We start from the raw sequence: 21,651 nt of genomic DNA, 5'->3' as shown, positions 1-21,651 counted from the left end.
ATTTTAAAATAATTTAATCTATAATTATATATAATTATATACTTGGTGTAAACCATTATAACAAGTCAACATGGTAATAGTTCTATAATTAATCAAATAGGCACATTAAATCAAATACATAAAGCAAACAAATAAAAACAAGAAATACCCCCCTCCCTATATATGTATATATATATATAAAAATAGGCATGATGGGTTTGCTATGAATATATATTTTTATTAGTATAGGCAAATAAAATAATTCAAATCCATTTATAATACAATATATCTCTCTCAAGTAAAATTACCCAGCATATAATAGTTATATCATTCAGTTTATACATCTCAGCAAGGAGGTGACTCAGTTCAGGAAACTCTCACATTTGGAGAACTTACCTCTTCGTAGCAGTTGGGCTCCTCACCATGGGGACAGTCTTAAGGGTTGTCCTTTAGGATTCCTGGTTGGGGCTTATTTTCCTCAACCTGTTAATCTTTGAAGATGGGATTTAGTAGGAAAATCATGGCCAGCATGGTGGCTCAGTGGTTAGCACTTCTGCCTCACAACACTGGGGTCATGAGTTTGATTCCTGACCGTGGCCTTATCAGTGTGGAGTTTATATGTTCTCCCCTTGTTTGCGTGGGTTTCCTCCAGGTGCTCCGGTTTCCTCCCACACTCCAAAAACATACTGCTAGGATAATTGGCTGCTATCAAATTGACCCTAGTCTGTGTGTATGTTGTAGGGAATTTAGACTGTAAGCTCTAATGGGGCAGGGACTGATGTGAGTGAGTTCTCTGTACAGCGCTGCGGAATTAGTGGCGCTATATAAATAATGGATGATCATGATTATGTTCCCTCAATACCTTGACTCTAATGATAGGCAGAGCCATTTCCTGTATAAACCAGTGAAATACCTGGACAAATGACTAGCCCCAAACTGCAGGGCCAGAGTGAGACTATCCACTTTGATCATGGTAGGACAGGCCTTGGACAGCCATCACTTTATTTGGAGATCCAGATTCTACTCCATCTATTCAACAAGACACTGGGGGCTATATTTACTAAACTTCAGGTTTGGAAAAGTGGATATTTTGCCTATAGCAACGAATCAGATTCTAGGTTTCATTTATTTAGAGCAGTTTACAAAATGACAGATAGAATCTGATTGGTTGCTATAGGCAACATCCCCATTTTTTCAAACCCGCAGTTTAGTAAATATACCCCTGGGTCTCGTTAACTAAGTGCAAAATAGCCACAGCACACAGGTTTGTGGAACAAGATGGTGGAGTTTGTAGGGGAGCATAAAACTAGACAATGGGCGTTGGGTGACATGAGGACGTTCCTTGCTCTATATAGTGTAGGTGCACCTTTGCGCCTAGTTTTGTGAACGTTACTAACTGTGCGGAGGGGTGCACGGCATTTTTCCTTCCCCAAAAGGACTTAATTTTTACAGCAGCTCTGTGCTGGTGGAGACCGGGTTTCACCCTGTACTTTGAAGGGGGCACATTTTGCCCTGGCAGTTGCAGTTCTAGAAGAATCTCATACCTAGATGCACTTTACTAAATGTAAAAAAAGCTTCAAACACAACGCAATATAGGCTGTATCACTGTCACCGCACACTCGTGATTAATAAAAGCCATAAATGAGGCAGGACAAAGCCATACTTTAGAATAATACCTGAAATATTTAATTTAATGAGAGGGGTGTTTTTAAGTTATAGAAGCTTTGAGTTTTCATGTGATGTTTGCACTTTTGCACATTGAGCCAGATTGTTGTACCTCTCTACAAAGCAAGACACACTTCTACTTTGTAGAGGCGTCTCTTGAGAGCGGAGAGTAGGTATGCACTGGGCAGACCTGATTAGTCAATGATGGGCAATCTGATACCTTCAAAAGGGCTGCACATGCCCTTAATCTCAGTAATAAGTTGAAAGAAGACATGTAATAAAAAAATAAATAAAAAAAATAGACACCTATCTGCAATAACATATCGGCAGGCACTTTAATATAAGACAAAAAAAATGCTAAAAGCTATATCAAACAAATCTGTCAATAAAACAGGAAGGAGCTGTGGGCCACAGGTGAAGACTCAGAGAGCTGCATGCGGCCCTAGGGCCACCTAACTCCCATCACTGAATGCTTAGCATGCATCCTTTGCATACTTTCCCACTTTTTGGATCTACCCTCCTCGAGAGCCAAAAGGACAAGTGCGCGAGGCGTGATGATGTAATTTGAGTTTTCACAGCCCGGTCTCCTGCCGTGCAACAATGCTATTTGCGTTATCACGCAGCAGGACCAAGATGATGTGATCCCCAACAAAGCGTGTCATCACTTCTGAAGAAACTGATAAGGGATAAGGGAGGATGGGCCAACTCTCCATGAGAAATGAAGAACTCCCCAAAATTTGGGAGTCTCCCAGACATCCCAGTAGTCAAATATGGTAAAATTGATATACTTTATATGTTGTGGTACAAAATATATAATACATGTATATGTATGTCCTGGTTCGTGTATGCGCAATGGAATTAAGTGCCCACTTGAGCTTTCAATTCCATTAATAAAAAAATGCAAGTATTAAAACAAAAACCACACAAACACATATGTAGCACTCTATATAATAATAACTGACAGGGGTGTAAGCTTACACAAACTTCAAACTAACACAAACACACAAATCAATCAATCATAGAAAACAAAGAAGTACAGAGGGTGGATGCTAATATAAATGTGGTGCCAGACACATATAGGGCCTATATTGAAGTTAATAGGGGAATGTACTAATATGACTACCCTGTCCCAGCGGCAGTTAGACTATGCAGAAGGACACACATATTTAAGAGCCCACACTGGAGTTTATATATATATATATATATATATATATATATATATATATATATATATATATATATATATATATATATATATATAGTATAATTACTGGGTAATTATAGTTAGAAGGACAAGCTCTCTGTGACTTACATATCTATACTTCAGCATTGTTGGGAACTTGTACACACAACTCATGTCTGGGAATAAAGAGCGCGCTCTCATTGGTCGCTGCATCCCGGAAGTCGGTGCCGGTTGCTAGGAGACAGCGGGGAGCAGCACAGGCCGGGACTGAGGCCTCTGTGTGACATGGACGGTTCATCCGGGGCAGAGGAGGAAGCGGCGGGTGAGGAGCCCGTGACAGCGATGGAGGAGGAGGCGGCGGGTGAGGAGCCAGGGCCACAGGAGGAGGAGAAGGCGGTGGCGGGTGAGGAAGACACCCGGGCCCAGGACATATTACTGAGGGCGGCAGTAGGGCTACTGCAGGAAGTCGGGTGAGTCTGGACAGTGACTGCAGCATACTGAGTATAGCAGGCTCCCTGGCTGCTGGGGCTTTGGCATGGCATGCTGGGACTTGTAGTCCCAAAGCATCTCGGTATCCAATGCATGGTCATAATTATTGGAATTCAAAATTTTATTGAATCTATTCAAAATTTCTTTGAAAGCTTCAACTTCAAAACTTCAGGTTTTGGAGAAATAATTTTGCTTCATTTTTGATACGAGAGCATCAGTATTGGGGCATTTTAATGTCAGAGCAATTTGGATACAGTCTTCAGCGTCCATTCGATTTCTCTGCTTTGTTTTTATGTTAGTTAGAGTGGAAAATCCTTGTTCGTAAAGGTAGGTTGTTGTAAAAGGCAGCAACTTTTTGACTGCCTCCTCATATGCAGTTTTGAATGTCTTTGCAGCTGTTGACATCCAAAAATATGACAGATCTGCTTTGTTTTCAAATGCAATACGTGCTTCATTATTGTATCGAAGCTCAAGAAGTGCCTCTGCCAACCCTTGAGGCTCTTCTGGTACAACAGCAATTTCACATTTAAAGGGGTCTACAATCCAACTGACAGCATGTGAACCGGCAGCATTACCCCCAGGAATTTCATTTTTACCCCATTTGGGGTAATTTACCCCTGTTCCCTGACCACTGAGCTAGAAAATGTGATTTTCTGTAGCAAAACTATTTTGTGCTACAAAGGGGTACATTTAAAATGTGCGAACAGAGTTGGAAGTGGAGTGCGTTCTAGCTGAACTACAGTTTTGGAATAAAGCTGCCCAGCATTTAAATGCTAATTACAAAAGCAGGCAGTATTTTCCCTGCATTACATTGCAGCCTAGTTTATCCAGGTGGAAATTTGCACCCTTTACCTGGTCTTGTGCCTAACTCTAATCATCCCCTATAAGATTACTTTCAATTCCACTTATGGAAGATGATGTCCCAGACAGTCATTCATTTCTATTTTGTTTAGCACCCTTGAAGGGGGGGGTCCATTATCAGCAATGCGCTGCAAAGGGCCCCGGGAATGGTCAGTGAATGCGTTCAGCTGCGATGTGTCTACATCTCACTGTTCCTTGTAGCCCACAGAGGTGCACAGGAAAATCGTCAGTGTTATGGGTACTGTACTCGCAGACGAGTACGTTGGCATATCCTGCAAGGCTCTTAACGGACTTTGGATAGAATTGAATTCCTACTTTGTCTTGTTCACTATATTGACTTTACAGTTGCTAACCTAATGGTTTTCTTGTTCATGTGAGTAGAAAGATCAATGCATTTACCTTTGGAGAAAAGTTCTAGCCCAGTGGAAATATTTTGGTGAATTTATTGACCTAAATACATATTAATGTGTTAAATATAGATGAGTATATGGGGGATCTTCTGTCTTATGACTCTAATAAGGTCTGTGACTGGTAATGTACACACTGTTAATGTACAATCAAGGAAATAGAAATAATCTAAATTTCGCACCGAATAACTTGGCATGTCACCTGCATAGTTTGGAACAGTGACTTGATAACTATTGAAACAAAGTCTAATTTAAATGCAGTTAAGTAGCAACTTATTTATTTAGTTTTAAATGACACATCACTTTCAATTTTATAGTAAATGTTGTCTGCTAGGGAGTCAACCTGTGTGCTCGGCAAGGCTGCGTACATCATTTCTACCATCATCTTTCTCGCTTCTAATGACTAATACCAAGAAAGGTCTACAGACAATATAAAACTTTAAGTCTTCTTTAACCAGGTGGATAACACAGGTGACATAAATTATGTTCATATCCCCCAAAGATGCAAATGTAATGTGCTAATGTATGGCCAATTTATGTACCAACCCCTCACTGGTGATTACCCTAAGTCTTCTTGGATTGTCAGCCATTGCTGGTGTTCCCAGCCTATAAATCGCAACTGTGCTGATCTGCTATATGTAATTGTGGTCACATGACGGCATTCAGTCACGTTCCATGTATATACACTGTATACATTTCTTTATTTGTAGGTACACAGGACCCTTGTCTAACGAGGATTCACTGCTGCGTTCCTGTGAGTTAGGTGCCGCCTGCCAGCTGTTTACCTCCCTCTGTGTGTGGCTGGTGTCTGAGCTGAAATCTGCTTCGTACCTGGTGGAAAATGTCAGCCCTACCGAGGGTGAGAGTCCGCTATTTACCTGCACGTTATACATTCCATGTTACCTCCTTCCCCTGTGCCTCAGGAACAGCAGTAACACATTGTGTCCACAGATAATACTGTGGTGTTGTTGTGCTGAGTTTCTGTCTTAAGAATTTCAGTTGACCTTCAGTTGGTTTTATTTAGTTAACAGGAAATACAATTGTTGTGGTTGAATTTCTCATTATGACTAATTAAAATGTGGGGGAACTGTCAGCCTATCTGTACACCTTTTATAATTCGTATGAGCTCAGTGGGGCAGTTAAAGGTGATTCTATAAATTTAGCGTGAAATATAATATTCCCAACTGTAAAGCGTATGGAATTTGCTGGCGCTATATAAATAAATGTTGATAATATATAATTCTGAATTTAAGTGGAAGATTCAACACACATTTTGCAGCCAGTGTGTAAAATCCAGGCGTTTGGTACAATTGCTGGACTGTTTTTAGGTAAAGCATAAAATAGATATTTTATAATTAAGCCAGGGTGGTGAAAATTGGTATACAATGTATCACACTCTGGCATATTCAGGAGACGGGCAGATCGCTCTAGAGTCTAGCTGCCTTTCATTTTCATATATTTCACATTTTTGTAAAATAACTGTTGTTAGGATTGGAGTCCGTTTCATTGGAAAGGTCAAACTAGCTGTCCCCTCACCTGGCCCCAGCCCGCAGTGTGTTAGGCTCTGAACCCTAGGCTAGGCAGCTATATCTAGTTTGGAGCAAACTAGATATTTTATGACACCTATGGTCAATGAAAAGTGGTTTTTACTTTATTAATACTCTGGCATATTCGTTAGCCGGACAGATGGCTCCCATCTGTATCTGCTTTTCAAATAAATATATTTTTTTAAATAAAGTTGTTAGGATTGGGGTCACTTAAGGTTTAGCAAGGATAAACCAGCTCTGACCTCAACCCTACCCTAACGCCTCAATATGTATAGAACCCTCTCCTAGGCAGTTACACCCAGTAGCATGCTTTCTATGTCCTCAGTATGTATAGAGCCCTCTCCTAGGCAGTTACACCCAGTAGCATGCTTTCTATGTCCTCAGTATGTATAGAGCCCTCTCCTAGGCAGTTACACCCAGTAGCATGCTTTCTATGTCCTCAGTATGTATAGAGCCCTCTCCTAGGCAGTTACACCCTGTAGCATGCTTTCTATGTCCTCAGTATGTATAGAGCCCTCTCCTAGGCAGTTACACCCAGTAGCATGCTTTCTATGTCCTCAGTGTGTATAGAGCCCTCTCCTAGGCAGTTACACCCAGTAGCATGCTTTCTATGTCCTCAGTATGTATAGAGCCCTCTCCTAGGCAGTTACACCCAGTAGCATGCTTTCTATGTCCTCAGTATGTATAGAACCCTCTCCTAGGCAGTTACACCCAGTAGCATGCTTTCTATGTCCTCAGTATGTATAGAGCCCTCTCCTAGGCAGTTACACCCAGTAGCATGCTTTCTATGTCCTCAGTATGTATAGAGCCCTCTCCTAGGCAGTTACACCCAGTAGCATGCTTTCTATGTCCTCAGTATGTATAGAGCCCTCTCCTAGGCAGTTACACCCAGTAGCATGCTTTCTATGTCCTCAGTATGTATAGAGCCCTCTCCTAGGCAGTTACACCCAGTAGCATGCTTTCTATGTCCTCAGTATGTATAGAGCCCTCTCCTAGGCAGTTACACCCAGTAGCATGCTTTCTATGTCCTCAGTATGTATAGAGCCCTCTCCTAGGCAGTTACACCCAGTAGCATGCTTTCTATGTCCTCAGTGTGTATAGAGCCCTCTCCTAGGCAGTTACACCCAGTAGCATGCTTTCTATGTCCTCAGTGTGTATAGAGCCCTCTCCTAGGCAGTTACACCCAGTAGCATGCTTTCTATGTCCTCAGTGTGTATAGAGCCCTCTCCTAGGCAGTTACACCCAGTAGCATGCTTTCTATGTCCTCAGTGTGTATAGAGCCCTCTCCTAGGCAGTTACACCCAGTAGCATGCTTTCTATGTCCTCAGTATGTATAGAGCCCTCTCCTAGGCAGTTACACCCAGTAGCATGCTTTCTATGTCCTCAGTATGTATAGAGCCCTCTCCTAGGCAGTTACACCCAGTAGCATGCTTTCTATGTCCTCAGTATGTATAGAGCCCTCTCCTAGGCAGTTACACCCAGTAGCATGCTTTCTATGTCCTCAGTATGTATAGAGCCCTCTCCTAGGCAGTTACACCCAGTAGCATGCTTTCTATGTCCTCAGTATGTATAGAGCCCTCTCCTAGGCAGTTACACCCAGTAGCATGCTTTCTATGTCCTCAGTATGTATAGAGCCCTCTCCTAGGCAGTTACACCCAGTAGCATGCTTTCTATGTCCTCAGTATGTATAGAGCCCTCTCCTAGGCAGTTACACCCTGTAGCATGCTTTCTATGTCCTCAGTATGTATAGAGCCCTCTCCTAGGCAGTTACACCCTGTAGCATGCTTTCTATGTCCTAGGCAGTTACACCCTGTAGCATGCTTTCTATGTCCTCCGTATGTATAGAGCCCTCTCCTAGGCAGTTACACCCAGTAGCATGCTTTCTATGTCCTCAGTATGTATAGAGCCCTCTCCTAGGCAGTTACACCCAGTAGCATGCTTTCTATGTCCTCAGTATGTATAGAACCCTCTCCTAGGCAGTTACACCCAGTAGCATGCTTTCTATGTCCTCAGTATGTATAGAGCCCTCTCCTAGGCAGTTACACCCAGTAGCATGCTTTCTATGTCCTCAGTAATTAGCTTGTTTGTCTTAAAATGACTATTAATGCTTTGCCTGATAACAGTCCAAGCATTGTACAGCATGCCAGGATTTAACACTCTGTCTGAGTTCTCACTGAGTCACCCGCCATGACACTTAAACCCAGGTACTTTCCCTTCAAGCCTTTCATCACTGCTGACCTAGTTTCTACTGTCAGACACTTTTAGAGAAGTATCTAGTTAAGATAATATCTGTAGTAAGCCACCTACATAATCAAATGCATACAATTCTTTAAAATATGTACTAAAATTAAAATCCAGGAATTTTGGAGTTACCAAAAATCTCAGACATAGGAACATGGGTAAGAAAAACAATGTATAAGTGATTGTTATGTATACCACAGGTGTACATGTCTCAAAACTATAGTCCTACCCAATGGAAGATAGACAAAGGGATAGACATTGTATAGTGGGCGCAACACACTGAATCGAGATCTCTATTTTTACAGTAATTTCCCAAATATTGAAAGGTTTTGGAGCACGGTTACTAGATATAAGTTTAAGTGGATATCAGATGTGCACTTAAGGAATCTCTCGTTGCCCCATTCATCACAAGTTCAGAAGACTGTAGAAGTTGATGTTTTTGATAATCTAGCCGGCATTAGCCCATTGGAGTATATAGGATGATTTCTTATTTTCCATTTAACAGACCGAACAGAATGTTATGTCTCATTTGTATTAATTATTCCAAATTTGTACCTAATATTTATAGAGCAAAAGTGAGCTCAAATCATAATTGTTAGCAGTGTTTATAGCTACCTATAGGAGTGAGACTATTCATGTGTAACTACATTAATCCTGTGTTTGAGGTGAGTTAGCTCAGCATGGGACAAATAGTTCATGATACACACTCTTTGTTTTCTACTCTTTATAATACACGTTATCTTTTACCCAGGGCCGGATGATTCTGACACCTTCCAACTGGAAATGAGTGGTGTGATGAGCGAGCTTCGCTGTCCTTATACATCTCTAACCTCTGGGAACGTCACCTCCAGGCTACATAGCCCCCAGAGCTGCCTGCAACTTATTGGTAATGACGAATCTTGTTTGCAGCTTTGTGTTTAGTACATCTCCTTCTATCTGTGTCACCAAGAAATGTGTTTCTAAAACCCACAGACATCACTTCTTGGGCTAAGCTCCAACATCAGGGCATAGTGTCTGGCATAGGAATTAGTATGTATGGGATCTGATTGTTGTTTTCAGGTTCTATCCCTGACACCTGGCAAGTCACCCGGGAGGGTCCTTGGTCTCACCCTCACTGTCCATTGAAGTTGGGATCCCGCTTGGGAGTAAGGTGAAGCAGACGGACACAGGGAGAGTGTGTTGGACCTGAGAGGTTACTACACTGTAGCAAGGGCCAATTGAAGACATTCATGGATTTAATGTCCCTTTGCTTTGTGGTATTTTGAAAGTGTTACCCAAAAGTATAGTATATCAAGTATGCTGAGCGAGCAGTAAAAGGTATAAAGGCAAACAAGCACATTTTCATCACATTGATGTTGATGCAAGTTGTGTATGATAAGGGTTTTATTTGACTTCCTTGGAACACACCATGAGTTGGTAGAGAGAAGCAATATTAGGAAGCAATATTAGGAGAGCTCTGCAGTCTTTTTCTCCACTGAGGCTGAGGTGTCTGTAAGCACAGAGAAGGCCTCCTCTCGGGTATACTTAACTTACTTGTGTTGCATATCTTCAGTAACAGCTCAATGTGATAAACAAGAGGCATGTAATATGGTATGGTCCATTGCTCTGCAGCTTCCTTCCTAGTTGTTTGGGCTTATTAACCTTGATATTGCAGCAGGGTAGGCTGAGCCATCTGGCAGCGTGCAGAATAGTGTGACTCAGCACAGAGACGGGGCCCTCAGTTTACACTGCTCCTGACCGCTTGTGTCTCCAGTACATAGTCCTCCAGTAGCTCTGGGTATGCACTAGGGGACAGGACAGGTGTCGCACTGATCCTCAGGTACTCCATGGGGCAAGGTGTTTGTATGGCCAGCCAGCTAATTGCCTCAAGCACATGGACTGAGTCGGCCTTACAGCTGGGGTACTCCCTAAGGTGCAGGGGTGTAAGGGCAGTGATTTTAAAAGTAGCCTAATGCTCTCCAGTGACTCCTGGTGTGTGGCGAGGAGACCATCTGATCGTATCTATTATGAAACGGCATCCTGGTATAGAGAGATGACCACAGGACTCCTGTATTACAAGTATATATGACTACTACCTTTACATACCTTTTGTGCGTTTCCTCTGTGCACACAGTCTCCTGCTCGGTGCATAGGCTGAAACCGTGCTCCTTGGTGTCTAACAGAAGCAGCCTGTCTAAAATACAGTACTACGCTCCCTCTTTATGCACCAACAGACTCACTTGCCACCAGGTATGTTCTCTGGCACAAAATGTCATTGAAAACTAATTAATTCAAATAAAAGCACTTCCAAAACCCCTCGTTTAACTTATTACACAACTAAATTCATAGTGCATCTTGTTGAAGCAGAAAGTGAAAAGCCATATTGGACATACGCAACTTGCTTCTAGCAGAAGCGCAACTATAATGAATGATTTTTTTTTTATTTTTTTTTCTGGCTGTATAACACAGCGTTGTTTAGATAAACAATTGTAATCAGTCCATCAATCCTTTACCTTAGTGTTTCTGAGCACGGAGCTGGAGGCGGCTCGGATCCTGAATCGCCGAAACGTTTCCACTTCTGAACCCGCAGGACATATTAAAGATGCTCTGTGTGAACTGCAGCTTATCAGGAAAGCTCTGGATTTGCCTGAGATTTCCCTGGATGTCCCAGTGGCTGAGTTCATGAGGGAATTGGAGGCCAAGGTATATAGGATACCGCAGAAATGCAGTGAGCTCTCTAGATTGTAAGCTCTGATAGATGCCCGTCAGACTCTCAACAACTGCCTGTTTTCTAGATATTATTCTGGAAATAGTTTTACAGTTTGAACTTGACGGGCTAATGAGGCCTTGTTACAGGAGGTAAACCATTACCGTTCTCTTCCTTATTTTAGGTAACTGAGCTTACTGCTTCAGTCCCAGTGTCTCCTCCGCTGCTGAAAGCACAGCTACAGCCTGAACAATGGGTAAGATGGAGCTTACTTTGTTACTACAATTGTTGAAAATCAGACCTATTTCACACATTCAAGACCTTGCCAGGCGAGGATAGAAAGTGGTCTTTGGGTCACACGTCTGAAATGCTGTGCAATGTTCCTTCACACGGTCTTGCTACGTCCATCTCTTGTGGTCAGATGAGGATATTTGAACACTGCGTTCTTCCACCTAGATGATGTTGCGTTCTACAGGCTGAGTAGTGATTTACCACGGTAATGGCACATGTGACATCTTTGTCACGGTCTCAGCCAGCGCCCTATCCATTTATGCTTTCCCCACTGGGAAGGTGCATTTTGGTCAATCTAGGCAAGCACACTCCAAACCTCTGGATAAGATATTAATCCGCAATGTTCTATAATACGCCACGAAAGCTATCTCTTCAAATGTAGCTGCTCTGATAAATTATCTTAAGATTCGGCAATGCTGGTAGGATTGTGCAGACATTAACTCATTTGTTTTATTTTCAACTTTAATATTTAGTTGCTCTTTATCTTTTCTTTGGTTCTGTGGATCTATATTTGCTTTTATTATAATATTTATTTATAAACTGTTTTCTTTCTAAAATCAAATTCCCCCTCCCCCCAAATATATAGTATAACTGGTAGATAATATAAGAAACGGAAGAGGAATAAAGTGGGTTGGTGGGAAAACAAACAAACAAAACATAGAAATCATTTATTGCAAGACTGTCGCGTGGATTAAAGAACAATGTAAACGGTGAGCCCTTACAGCTTAATTCATTTTGCACACAATATCATAAACTTTTTTTATGTAGACCATGACTTGCAAACACCAGTCTCATAATAAATCCCACTTCAAACACCCAATAATAATTGTTCTGGTGGCCTTTAAAGTGTTTTAGAATATCTAGCTTAGTAGAAATTAGTTCTAATCAATTAACAAGTTATTACGGGTCATTAGAGTCTTGCTAACTCTGTAATAAAAATAATTTTAGCCCAAATCAACTGTTTCTTTGGACGTGACCAAAGATAGAAGAAATGTTCATGCAGCATTCTATTAATGCCAGTGTGAAGGTAATTTAATTTATTGTTTGCATGCGGATGACTGTGCTTCAGATCAGCTCTGTTCCCTACCTCCTACATAATCATCTTCCCACAAATATAAATTCCCACGGCCTTTACAAATTTGTAATTGTTTTATATGGTAGCACTGTTGTCACACCAAGGCAGGTTTGCTTAGAAGATCTACTGACCACTATCTCGGTTCAGCTGCTGAACCAGTGAGCTTATCGGCATTGCTGTTGCCATCTCTGTATTTCCTTGATGATCACTGCTGCCGCCGAACATGGGGAACAAGTGCCCCATCTGCTTCCTGCAGTGAGCATGATGTTAAAGAAAAACACTGGACTACTCCAAGCTGGCTGATAACCACAAGAATGCACGTGCTTTCTTTATAACCAGAAGGGGGTTCAGTTAAGATTAGTGGTGATGGACAGTCATGGCGGCCAGCAGCTGTTTGTTTTAAGATTTATACAGTGACTGGTTCATGTTTGATGTCTCCACCTTCCACAATCTCACCTCATTCCAAACATACCACACCACCGGTAGCTGCACAACAATGCCAATCGCTGCTTTATTGGCAGCTGGTAATGCTTTGGGCACGGCCATCTTTACCTTCTGTGTCATGTCATTGTATATGATTTATGTATGTCAAGATCCCCTCAATGTACAGCGCTGCGTAATATGTCAGCGCTCTATAAAGGATTATCATTTATTTCTGCCGTAACCAAGTAAACCGTGTAGAGGACTGCTTCGTCCATAGTTACAGATGTTGCTAAGGAAGGTCCACTATTCACAAGAGATCTGTCAAATGGCAGCAAGAGTGTGTTCCTTAGTTTTCAATAGCCGAATTCAGACAGAAAGCCTTTTTTAATTATCTGGAGATATTTAAGTATTTTGTAGTTCCCAGCATTAAATGTATATTGTATGTTGGCAGATTATTAATGGTGTGGATACTCCTGATTAAGAAGAGCAACAACCTTGTCTCCTCTTCCTCTCTTCACTGTGTCTCGCTCCACCTAGCCCATCCTTAAGCAGCAATTGCTTGTGTTCCTTCTTAACTTTATTTCTGTTTATTTTTGGGTGTGATTTGTTTATAGTAAAAATAAACTCAAGGTGAAAATATCAAAAAGTGAACAGGACCCAGTCAGAGGATTTGTTACTAGAATGACTCTGGGTGTATTCTACCACCCCCTCTGAAAACCGTGCATCTGTTAAACAGTGATAGTAACTTGATATACAGCCATATTTATAATTGACACCTTTTGTGTTCTTTCTTCAGGACACATTGAAGCAGTTACATTGCTCCATGCTTGTGGAGTATGAATGCAGGATGAGGATGCTGGTCACACGATTCAACGTTACCGTGCAGTCATTCCACTGGGCCGAGAGAGCCAAGGTCAGAGGTCATCAGACAAGCTCATAATTAGAAAGTTTCAACAATTAATTTTTTTTTGGGTAGAAATAGTGTTTGAGGACTCATGTACACATGTGAAAACTGTGTACTCTCAAAGCCTGGTAAACCCAACTTAAACTCTCATAGTCTAAAAACTAATGTAAGCCTATGGGCATGTAACAGTGAGTTCTACCGGAGTAGTAAATTGGTACATAGAGCACTGTGTATTAGGGAGGCTTTGAGTACACTATAGTGCAGGGGAGGCTCTGAGTACACTGTGGTACACTATGCTGCAGGGGGTGGAGCTCTGAGTACACTGTGGTACACTATACTGCGGGAGGAGGCTCTGAGTACACTGTGGTACACTATGCTGCAGGGGGGGGGGGAGCTCTGAGTACACTGTGGTACACTATACTGCGGGGGGAGTCTCTGAGTACACTGTAGTACACTATACTGCGGGGGGAGGCTCTGAGTACACTGTAGTACACTATACTGCGGGGGGAGGCTCTGAGTACACTGTAGTACACTATACTGCGGGGGGAGGCTCTGAGTACACTGTGGTACACTATGCTGTGGGGGGGAGGCTCTGAGTACACTGTGCTGTGGGGGGGAGGCTCTGAGTACACTGCTGTGGGGGGGAGGCTCTGAGTACACTGTGCTGTGGGGGGGAGGCTCTGAGTACACTGTGCTGTGGGGGGGAGGCTCTGAGTACACTGTGCTGTGGGGGGGAGGCTCTGAGTACACTGTGCTGTGGGGGGGAGGCTCTGAGTACACTGTGCTGTGGGGGGGGGAGGCTCTGAGTACACTGTGCTGTGGGGGGGGGAGGCTCTGAGTACACTGTGCTGTGGGGGGGGGAGGCTCTGAGTACACTGTGCTGTGGGGGGGGGAGGCTCTGAGTACACTGTGCTGTGGGGGGGGGAGGCTCTGAGTACACTGCTGTGGGGGGGGGAGGCTCTGAGTACACTGTGCTGTGGGGGGGGGAGGCTCTGAGTACACTGTGCTGTGGGGGGGGGAGGCTCTGAGTACACTGTGCTGTGGGGGGGGGAGGCTCTGAGTACACTGTGCTGTGGGGGGGGGGAGGCTCTGAGTACACTGTGCTGTGGGGGGGGGGAGGCTCTGAGTACACTGTGCTGTGGGGGGGGGAGGCTCTGAGTACACTGTGCTGTGGGGGGGGGAGGCTCTGAGTACACTGTGCTGTGGGGGGGGGAGGCTCTGAGTACACTGTGCTGTGGGGGGGGGGAGGCTCTGAGTACACTGTGCTGTGGGGGGGGGAGGCTCTGAGTACACTGTGCTGTGGGGGGGGGAGGCTCTGAGTACACTGTGCTGTGGGGGGGGGAGGCTCTGAGTACACTGTGCTGTGGGGGGGGGAGGCTCTGAGTACACTGTGCTGTGGGGGGGGGGAGGCTCTGAGTACACTGTGCTGTGGGGGGGGAGGCTCTGAGTACACTGTGCTGTGGGGGGGGGAGGCTCTGAGTACACTGTGCTGTGGGGGGGAGGCTCTGAGTACACTGTGCTGTGGGGGGGAGGCTCTGAGTACACTGTGCTGTGGGGGGGAGGCTCTGAGTACACTGTGCTGTGGGGGGGGGAGGCTCTGAGTACACTGTGCTGTGGGGGGGAGGCTCTGAGTACACTGTGGTACACTATACCGCGGGGGGAAGGCTCTGAGTACACTGTGGTACACTATGTTGCGGGGGGAAGGCTCTGAGTACACTGTGGTACACTATACCGCAAGGGGAAGGCTCTGAGTACACTGTGGTACACTATACCGCGAGGGGAAGGCTCTGAGTACACTGTGGTACACTATGTCGCGGGGGGAAGGCTCTGAGTACACTGTGGTACACTATACTGCGGGGGGAGTCTCTGAGTACACTGTAGTACACTATACTGCGGGGGGAGGCTCTGAGTACACTGTAGTACACTATACTGCGGGGGGAGGCTCTGAGTACACTGTGCTGTGGGGGGGAGGCTCTGAGTACACTGTGCTGTGGGGGGGAGGCTCTGAGTACACTGTGCTGTGGGGGGGAGGCTCTGAGTACACTGTGCTGTGGGGGGGGAAGGCTCTGAGTACACTGTGGTACACTATACCGCGGGGGGAAGGCTCTGAGTACACTGTGGTACACTATGTCGCGGGGGGAAGGCTCTGAGTACACTGTGGTACACTATGTCGCGGGGGGAAGGCTCTGAGTACACTGTGGTACACTATGTCGCGGGGGGAAGGCTCTGAGTACACTGTGGTACACTATACCGCGGGGGGAAGGCTCTGAGTACACTGTGGTACACTATACCGCGGGGAGAAGGCTCTGAGTACACTGTGGTACACTATACCGCGGGGAGAAGGCTCTGAGTACACTGTGCTGTGGGGGGGAGGCTCTGAGTACACTGTGCTGTGGGGGGGAGGCTCTGAGTACACTGTGCTGTGGGGGGGAGGCTCTGAGTACACTGTGCTGTGGGGGGGAGGCTCTGAGTACACTGTGCTGTGGGGGGGAGGCTCTGAGTACACTGTGCTGTGGGGGGGAGGCTCTGAGTACACTGTGCTGTGGGGGGGAGGCTCTGAGTACACTGTGCTGTGGGGGGGAGGCTCTGAGTACACTGTGGTACACTATACCGCGGGGGGGAGGCTCTGAGTACACTGTGGTACACTATACCGCGGGGGGAAGGCTCTGAGTACACAGTGGTACACTATACCGCGGGGGGAAGGCTCTGAGTACACTGTGGTACACTATGTCGCGGGGGGAAGGCTCTGAGTACACTGTGGTACACTATACCGCGGGGGGAAGGCTCTGAGTACACTGTGGTACACTATGTCGCGGGGGGAAGGCTCTGAGTACACTGTGGTACACTATACCGCGGGGGGAAGGCTCTGAGTACACTGTGGTACACTATGTCGCGGGGGGAAGGCTCTGAGTACACTGTGGTACACTATGTCGCGGGGGGAAGGCTCTGAGTACACTGTGGTACACTATGTCGCGGCGGGAAGGCTCTGAGTACACTGTGGTACACTGTGGTACACTATGTCGCGGGGGGAAGGCTCTGAGTACACTGTGGTACACTATACCGCGGGGGGAAGGCTCTGAGTACACTGTGGTACACTATGTCGCGGGGGGAAGGCTCTGAGTACACTGTGGTACACTATACCGCGGGGGGAAGGCTCTGAGTACACTGTGGTACACTATACCGCGGGGAGAAGGCTCTGAGTACACTGTGCTGTGGGGGGGAGGCTCTGAGTACACTGTGGTACACTATACCGCGGGGGGAAGGCTCTGAGTACACTGTGGTACACTATACCGCGGGGGGAAGGCTCTGAGTACACTGTGGTACACTATACCGCGGGGGGAAGGCTCTGAGTACACTGTGGTACACTATACCGCGGGGGGAAGGCTCTGAGTACACTGTGGTACACTATGTCGCGGGGGGAAGGCTCTGAGTACACTGTGGTACACTATACCACGAGGGGAAGGCTCTGAGTACACTGTGGTACACTATACCGCGGGGAGAAGGCTCTGAGTACACTGTGGTACACTATACCGCGGGGGGAAGGCTCTGAGTACAGTGTGGTACACTATGTCGCGGGGGGAAGGCTCTGAGTACACTGTGGTACACTATACCGCGGGGGGAAGGCTCTGAGTACAGTGTGGTACACTATGTCGCGGGGGGAAGGCTCTGAGTACACTGTGGTACACTATACCGCGGGGGGAAGGCTCTGAGTACACTGGTACACTATGCCGCGGGGGGAAGGCTCTGAGTACACTGTGGTACACTATACCGCGGGGGGAAGGCTCTGAGTACACTGTGGTACACTATGTCGCGGGGGGAAGGCTCTGAGTACACTGTGGTACACTATACCGCGGGGGGAAGGCTCTGAGTACACTGTGGTACACTATGTCGCGGGGGGAAGGCTCTGAGTACACTGTGGTACACTATGTCGCGGGGGGAAGGCTCTGAGTACACTGTGGTACACTATGTCGCGGCGGGAAGGCTCTGAGTACACTGTGGTACACTGTGGTACACTATGTCGCGGGGGGAAGGCTCTGAGTACACTGTGGTACACTATACCGCGGGGGGAAGGCTCTGAGTACACTGTGGTACACTATGTCGCGGGGGGAAGGCTCTGAGTACACTGTGGTACACTATACCGCGGGGGGAAGGCTCTGAGTACACTGTGGTACACTATACCGCGGGGGGAAGGCTCTGAGTACACTGTGGTACACTATACCGCGGGGGGAAGGCTCTGAGTACACTGTGGTACACTATGTCGCGGGGGGAAGGCTCTGAGTACACTGTGGTACACTATACCGCGGGGAGAAGGCTCTGAGTACACTGTGCTGTGGGGGGGAGGCTCTGAGTACACTGTGGTACACTATACCGCGGGGGGAAGGCTCTGAGTACACTGTGGTACACTATACCGCGGGGGGAAGGCTCTGAGTACACTGTGGTACACTATACCGCGGGGGGAAGGCTCTGAGTACACTGTGGTACACTATACCGCGGGGGGAAGGCTCTGAGTACACTGTGGTACACTATGTCGCGGGGGGAAGGCTCTGAGTACACTGTGGTACACTATACCACGAGGGGAAGGCTCTGAGTACACTGTGGTACACTATACCGCGGGGAGAAGGCTCTGAGTACACTGTGCTGTGGGGGGGAGGCTCTGAGTACACTGTGGTACACTATACCGCGGGGGGAAGGCTCTGAGTACAGTGTGGTACACTATGTCGCGGGGGGAAGGCTCTGAGTACACTGTGGTACACTATACCGCGGGGGGAAGGCTCTGAGTACACTGGTACACTATACCGCGGGGGGAAGGCTCTGAGTACACTGTGGTACACTATACCGCGGGGGGAAGGCTCTGAGTACACTGTGGTACACTATACCGCGGGGGGAAGGCTCTGCGTACACTGTGGTACACTATACCGCGGGGGGAGGCTCTGCGTACACTGTGGTACACTATACCGCGGGGGGAAGGCTCTGAGTACACTGTGGTACACTATACCGCGGGGGGAAGGCTCTGAGTACACTGTGGTACACTATGCCGCGGGGGGAAGGCTCTGAGTACACTGTGGTACACTATGCCGCGGGGGGAAGGCTCTGAGTACACTGTGGTACACTATGCCGCGGGGGGAAGGCTCTGAGTACACTGTGGTACACTATGCCGCGGGGGGAAGGCTCTGAGTACACTGTGGTACACTATGCTGCGGGGGGGAGCCTATGAGTACACTGTGGTACACTATACTGCAGGGGGAGGCTCTGAGTATACTGTGATACATTATACTGCGGGGAGGCTTTGCAAGATGCTTTCAACGCTGTGTTAAAAGCAAGAACAAAGAACAAGATTACATTGTTTTTCAGGACCCGTCTATACAAGCTGATAGTCTATTTAATTACTTGACTTGTGAAGAAATGGGTCAGTGCGTTTTGCCCCGACAGAGAGGGCACCCTGTATGTTGTCATCAGACAGATATTCTACTTGTTATCTGCTCAATTGCATATTTAATATGTAATCGTATGTGCTTTCTATCTGTCGCTGTTGTGTTTTTATTATTTGTGATTCTACTAAAATCTAGAAGAGCACAATATAAACAGGGAATGTTAACAAGAACCTGCTCGACAGAAATAGCAATGTTTATAGCTAAAATGTCTGTGTCACCCTGCAGTGGGCTTGATGATTAGTTTCCATCTCTCTGCCGGTATTTACTTGTATTTGCTGGACACAGTTGCAGGGGGCCTCCATGAATGAAGTGTTATGCCCTCTCCGAGAGTCACTCACAACGGAGTCCCGGGTCACAATTCCCCACTTATTGGCCGTACGGGAGGACTATTCCCGTATCCTGCACACCTGCAACGATGCCTTCTGTCAGAAGACCCGCAGCTCCATCCAGAAGGTATAGACCAAGGCTGGTGCCTCTTCTAGACTGCTAACATGTCCTATGTGTTTATTGCAACTGGTTACTCCCCTCTATTACTTTCCACACTCTGCATTTTATTTTTATTTAGGAAATTTCAACTTTTTTATCTGTTTTCCAGGTCCTCATGACTGGTACCGTGCCTGACCGCGGTGGACGACCCAATGAAATTGAGCCTCCGATGCCTTCGTGGGAGAAAAGGAAGGAAGGGGGTGGTGGGCAGCAACGGTGGGGCAAAAGAAACAAGAAAAAGAAGAAATGAGGGGCAGATGAAAGAATCCTTTCATATTGCCCATCTGTAGATTTTCTGCGATAGTTTTGTGCCTGCGTGTGTATATTTGTTAAACTAGGAGGATTTTATGGTGTATGGTGCCCAGACGTGATTTTTAATAATACTGCCTCTGCTTAGATGTTCACCTGTCTCGTAGTGAGACTAAATTAGTGGAACAAGTGTCCTGTTGCCCAGGATAATGCCACAACCGCACTCCATGTAAACAGTACTCCAATTCGCCAGAAGCATGGGATTAAAGTAAAATAACAATAATGTCCAGCACACGTCTTCCATAACCTTATAGCACAATGTGAAGTCTGAGTTTTAGGAACCCTCCATTACAAGATCATTTAAGGGAGGTTGTGCTGAACAGCAGATTGTCAATGCTTCTTGACATCCGTTTCTTTCAGCCAACACTCCAAGATTGTGGTCCACGACAGTCTCATGGCCAGCGCTTGAAGGGCCGCTGAAAGGGAGGGACAAATACTACAATTACAATGGAAACCTATGCCATTTTCCTAACAATATTTTAATTATAACGGTTGTGCTGTTTAAATGAAAAAGATATGCACATAGTCTCCATGTAATAATGGACTATGACATGTTCCTTGCACAAGTTTGTTTTTCTTAATCCTTAGAATTTTTGCACACACCAGCAGAGGGCACTTTGCCGTTGCCAAATATAATTTATGCAATTTATGAGTTATGTATTTAATTGGTGCTCAGCTTTATTTTATCCAATGGCAGGGAAGCAGTTAATTGTATAAAAGTGTAAATACTTATAATACTTACATTTTTTTGAGCACTTAAATTAGGATGTGAATAGATGCATTCATGTATATGTACATGATTGCCATAAATATTGCTTAAATATAAATGCAAAACTGTATTTTCTGCAAGTGAAAATAGAAATATATATATATATATATATATATATATATATATATATATATATATATACACATAATGTTTTCTTTTCTTTTTTTTTTTTATTGTCTCGCATAGTGAAAGATTGCATTGAATGCACAACGTCTTGATTTGATTGCAATGTATGATCATTTGGAAAATGAAAAGTGAATAAATCCCACTCCCAGATCTAGCTGTCTGAATTCTGCTTTAATTGGTTTCCTATTTTAAATATGCACGTGTGTGTAATTTTATATATAAAAGGTGGGGGTCCGTTTCTAGCCCCAATAGCACTTTGTGAAGGCCCATTACACAACACCTTATAAAAGATCCTGCTAGGCTTTTTAGCCACGTTATTTATGTGCCAAGAAAACATTCACACAACCGTTACACCACCAGCCTGCACAACTGACACAAGGCAGGATAGATTCATGTTTACGCCAAATTCTGACCCTACCATCTGCGCATGTCTCGGCAGTAATCGCGATTCGTCAGACCAAGCGACTTGTTTTTTTTTTTTTTAATTCTGTCCTTAGCTGTCCAGTTTTGGTGATCCTGTGCCCACTGTAGCCTCAGTTTCCTGTTCTTAGTTGATAGGACCCAGTGTGATATTCTAGTGCTGTAGCCCATTCACTTCAAGGTTCGACGTTCGGTGCGTTCATAGATCCTCCTCTGCATACCACTGATGTAACGCATGGTTATTATCGCTGTACTCTGCTTGAACTATTCTGGCCATTCTCCTCTGTCCTCGCTCATTAACGAGGCGTTTTCACCCACAGAACTGCCGCTCACTGAAAGATTTTTGTTTTGCGCACCA

General features: G+C 45.5%; 1 protein-coding gene across 1 annotated transcript; it reads left to right on the top strand.

Annotated features, from left to right (window-relative positions):
- Positions 1-3,058: 3,058 nt before the first annotated feature.
- Positions 3,059-20,840, top strand: FAM98C (family with sequence similarity 98 member C). The gene is made up of 8 exons (XM_075186858.1): positions 3,059-3,297; positions 5,295-5,443; positions 9,124-9,258; positions 10,870-11,054; positions 11,243-11,314; positions 13,644-13,760; positions 19,469-19,636; positions 19,779-20,840. The coding sequence occupies exons 1-8, from the start codon at positions 3,113-3,115 to the stop codon at positions 19,917-19,919; spliced, it is 1,152 nt and encodes a 383-aa protein (XP_075042959.1). The 5' UTR covers positions 3,059-3,112; the 3' UTR covers positions 19,920-20,840.
- The last annotated feature ends 811 nt before the right edge of the window (positions 20,841-21,651 follow it).

This window comes from Mixophyes fleayi, chromosome 9, assembly GCF_038048845.1.
Source record: "Mixophyes fleayi isolate aMixFle1 chromosome 9, aMixFle1.hap1, whole genome shotgun sequence".
Lineage (NCBI taxonomy): Eukaryota > Metazoa > Chordata > Amphibia > Anura > Limnodynastidae > Mixophyes > Mixophyes fleayi.
This window is presented reverse-complemented; position numbering and strand designations above follow the sequence as displayed.

Coding starts and splice junctions, on each gene's coding strand:
- FAM98C (XM_075186858.1), top strand. CDS start 3,113: ATGGACGGTTCATCCGGGGCAGAGGAGGAAGCGGCGGGTGAGGAGCCC. Junction 3,298..5,294: donor GGGCTACTGCAGGAAGTCGG/GTGAGTCTGGAC, acceptor CTTTATTTGTAG/GTACACAGGACCCTTGTCTA. Junction 13,761..19,468: donor ACTGGGCCGAGAGAGCCAAG/GTCAGAGGTCAT, acceptor TGCTGGACACAG/TTGCAGGGGGCCTCCATGAA.